The sequence below is a fragment of the Gavialis gangeticus genome, unplaced genomic scaffold, assembly GCF_001723915.1.
Source record: "Gavialis gangeticus isolate Ggan-Ray unplaced genomic scaffold, GavGan_comp1, whole genome shotgun sequence".
NCBI lineage: Eukaryota > Metazoa > Chordata > Crocodylia > Gavialidae > Gavialis > Gavialis gangeticus.
This window is the reverse complement of record NW_017729018.1, coordinates 13,862,840-13,867,012: the sequence shown is the minus strand read 5'-3', so window position 1 is coordinate 13,867,012 and position 4,173 is coordinate 13,862,840. Positions and strand designations below refer to the sequence as shown.

Here is a 4,173-nt window from a genome sequence, read left to right as displayed (position 1 = left end):
TATAAATTAATTGCATATGATGACACCACTTGAACCATGCAGGGATATCGTGAAGAGCAGTTTTCCCCTGTAGATCCTGCAAAATACTCAAATGCTGTCGTCAGCTGCTCTGTGTTGACAGGCTGCCCACACACTTTCAGAGTCCTACAGATGATGACGCGAGTGTCGCCACACTCGTATGCTGGAAGCATGAGGACCAGAAAGCCAGCAACAGGTAGAGTGGTCAATGTCAATAAGCCCTCGGGTGCCCGAAGGAGGGCTGTATGGGCATTCGGAGATGATGATGAGAGTCCTACTGACCCACTGCAGTTCTGCAGAGGCACCTACAGCCACATGCTGTTCCATCTAATTAGGCACCTAAGTATAATCCAGTTCCACACTGAGTTTCTAAAAAAGAGTGAATGCAAATGTAGACGAGTCCTCCTTCTGCTTGCTGCGACTTTATCTTAAAGCTGACTTAGTGGCATGGTACAAAAGTAAGCACTTTCCTGTTTTCTCAGGAATTTGAATAGGGGGGAAACAGGATCACATATCTCAGAAACCTTGCAGCTTGCACAATGTCCTCATTAGAAGGCATGTCCTTCACATCTCATGCATATTTACACCCTCTCATAACATTTTTTATTCTTTCATTTCTACTCTTGTAAATAATTTACATAAAAATGCCAAACCATGAAATGTGTTTCATGAGAGAGGATGCTAAAAACAAAAAGCATTAAATCCTTTTTGTTTCAAGTCAGTGGAGCTGTGGGTGCTCAGTACCTCTAAACATTAAGCTATTAAGTCTACAGCACAAATCAGTACTACACACAGCTGCACAACAGGAAAAAATAGTGTTGCCCAACAGAGCAAAGACAGAGCAGGCTGAAGCCTTTATCACTGTGAATGCTTTGTGGAACAGCTATGTCATGGTTTTTACAAAGAGACGTGAAGAAGGGCTAAGCAGGCACCGAGTGATACATAATACTATCTTGAACAGAAGTAGTGGTTTACTCTGGGCTTCAGAAAACATTTAAATAAAATAATATATTGTGCTATTTTAGGACTTTCTTCCATACGTAGGCTCTGGCAGGTTGCGAGATACTCTACAGTTGAGAGATCGCTCAGGGGTTAAGCAATAGCACTTTGCTTCTAACAATGGCATGGAGACTGTAACCTTTTATCACTAAGTAAGATGATTTGGGGCCTGACCCTACAAAAAGGGAAACCAGTCTAGAGAGGCTCTGAGAGACGAAGTGATGCCAACAGTGCTCTACACTTTGCACGGTCAAGGCAGCAAGCAAACACAAGGGCCTTACTTTTTCGAACAAGTCCACATGCATTTCGTTTGTTGGTCTCAATTCTGCAATTCTGACTCGTATGAGCAATCATGAGTTAGCCCACTATCAGGATTGGATGTCTCGCTCCTACTAACAGTTTTAAGATGTGAAATAGTGATGCTTTGATATATTTAAGATGAAAAATTAGATGATCCCAAATCAACGTAACACTGAGCAGAATATTTTTTAGAGAAGCAAATTGTTTAGCTTACGCTGGCTTTCTCTATGGAGATGTCCTCTAAATCAAGAGCCAATACAGCATCTCTGGCTCCCACAAATAAGGTACCAGTTTCTTCATTCACCAAGAGAGTGGAAAAATTGGACAATCCATGTTTCATAAAAGTTTTGATGTTTCCATCTAAAAACAAAGAAATTTAAAGGTTATTTTCAACGCTATTTAATGCTAGAATACCACTGCTATCACATCCTAAGTAGCAATGAGAAAAAGGCTTTACAAGCTTTCCTGGATTGTGCTTTAAATCGTTTTCAGTTGTGTACCAATGTTGCATTTCCCACGTTACACAGGAAAATAAACATGAATCCATTATTGGTTACATGCTGATCCCTACCCACTAGGTTTAATCACAAAAATGCACAGCAATTTGTGCGAGAGTACAGTGGTATCAAACTATTTCTCTTCAGAAAGATCACAAAAGGTCTACATGAAAAGGGAAATTCTTCTTTCTGTGTCAGGTTTCACAAGTTTAGCAGGCGTGTAACATGCTAGTATTTGGATGGGGATCTAACCGAGGGATGGCAAACTATGTGTGTCCCCAGAAGGTGGTACCATCTTTCAGACCGCATATAAAACCCAACGTATGACTATGAACACCTTTTACTTATCACATTTTTCAGGAGACTGGGTCCATAATGCTGTCACCTAGGCCAAACACTTACTATGAAAATGAAGAAACTGTTGTATTAGGTCAGCTAGTAATCATGTCATAGCTAGCGCACGCAGAACTGTACTACTCTTCAGCATCCGTTTTTACCTGCAAATATTATCACACTTACTTTGGTATTTTACTGTTTTTCTGGGAATGCAGTTTGGGATAGATGTTTCTGCCTCTTGCATTAATCCATAAAAAAGATAAAGACAAAGGACAGCAGAGGTCCCGCTCATCTTGAGAAATCCAATTAGACTACAAGGTATCTCCACTTTTAATTCCTTTGACATTTAAATGTTTTGAGTCAGCATTTTCTTTGTGGTTCTTGAAAACCTCTTGTTAAAAGGTCTCCAAAGTAGATATTCGTTGACTTTCACTAGTTAGCGCAATTCCAAGTAGCATTTCAAATTTTCATTGCCACAAACTCCAATAGAAGTGCCCTAAAATGAAAAACTATCTGAGATTAATTCAGTGGGGTTTTTTTAACCTTAACTTTCACAAGAGAACTTACACTTTTTTCTTCTTAGGTTTTTACAGCTACGGCCTAAATAGACAGCCAGCCCCAGATGGCACAACCCAACACTTGCTTTCCGTATGTTTTTTTCTTGTAAACCAGATTGATTGCTTCCTGCAACGTTCCTGTGCAATGGCACTACACCAACAACTCTGTCCACAGCCCTCACTCCAGCGTGTCTCGGCGGATGCAACTTTCTCATGAAATCAAGGGGCCTCTACACAACTGACTGGAGTGTCTGTCAGAAGAAGCAAACCGTGGATCGTCTCCTGAGATGCCCTGGAGCACCACAATGCACCCCCCAAGATCTGAAAACACCAACCCCGGAAGCGGTGCAGAAGATCGGGAACAGGCCATACAGGAAGGTTGGATTGGAGACACGACAAAGATGATGGCTCCGGCTTTCTCAGCTTTGTTTTAGGTCTTTGTTTCAGAGTGAAAGGCACGTTTCAGATTTTCTCCAGGCCAGCAGGGCACCATGTCACAAGAAACTTTTGGCAGCAGGCAGCTGTTTGGGGTACCCAGGGGGACAGAAGGCAGCTAAGCCCATGCCTGCTTTTGCATGCGAATTCCTTCGCTATCACGATACAAACCTCAACTGCTTATGACAACGGTTAGATGAACACCTTGCTGGGGTCGTTTGACCCCAGTACTCTTTCCTGCCATGGCAGGGAGTCAGACTAGATGATCTGCTCAGGTCCCTTCCGACCCTAGAAACTATGAAACTGAAACTATGAAACGGAGGAGCGGCTTGGCGTGCCATTGAGGTTTCTCGCCGCCCGGTACCCAACAACAGAGCACCGATTCACCCTCCGGTCCCGTGAGGAAGCAAAACGCCACGGGCACTGCCTCCTGCGAACACCCCCACCACGGTCCCCCTTTGCCTCCAGAAACTCACCCGTAGACCGGTGGTGGGACCGCGTCCCCAGAACCTTAAAGCGAGGGAAAAACCAAGAGAGAAATAGAAATACACCGGAGAGAGAAAGAGAGAGAAATAAACTGGCAAGGACTCAGAGAAGCACCTGCAGAAACGCAGTGTCGCCAGCTCTCACGATTTGTGGCGTTGTCCTCAAAGCCTGTGCTTCGGGACTGAAAAACGTTGCTTTGTTTTTTTTTATAGCTAAATAATCACGTTTACTTCTACTAACAAGAATGTCGGTTATTCAAACGACATAAGCACCCACTTGTTACTAGCTTAGCACTACTGATTTACACACACAAAAACCAGCCAATCGTCCTACAAGACTGTACGTCGGGCTGTGGCTAGACAGATGCATAAGAAGAGAAAGGGCCAAGGTTTTCCCGTTCCCGAGGCGCAGACTCTGCGGACGCCGAGCTGGCAGGGGTGGAGAAAGACACTAATGCGGACCAAGGCCCGGCGGGGCGCAGGGGGCAGCCGGCCCCGCGTGGGCTGGAGCCCCGTTGCCGCGGGACGGTTGGGCAGGAACCCGCA

General features: G+C 44.4%; 1 protein-coding gene across 1 annotated transcript in view; it reads right to left on the bottom strand.

Annotated features, from left to right (window-relative positions):
• LOC109294977 (semaphorin-4D-like) overlaps positions 1–2,617 on the bottom strand; it is a 21,399-nt gene extending 18,782 nt beyond the window's left edge. Inside the window, exons 1-2 of the mRNA XM_019513613.1 lie at positions 2,334–2,617; positions 1,532–1,677 (exon numbers count right to left, since the gene is read on the bottom strand). Of these exons, the coding sequence (XP_019369158.1) occupies positions 1,532–1,677; positions 2,334–2,496 (309 nt within the window). The 5' untranslated portion in view covers positions 2,497–2,617. The remainder of the gene's footprint in view (positions 1–1,531; positions 1,678–2,333) is intronic.
• Between the last annotated feature and the right edge of the window lie 1,556 nt (positions 2,618–4,173).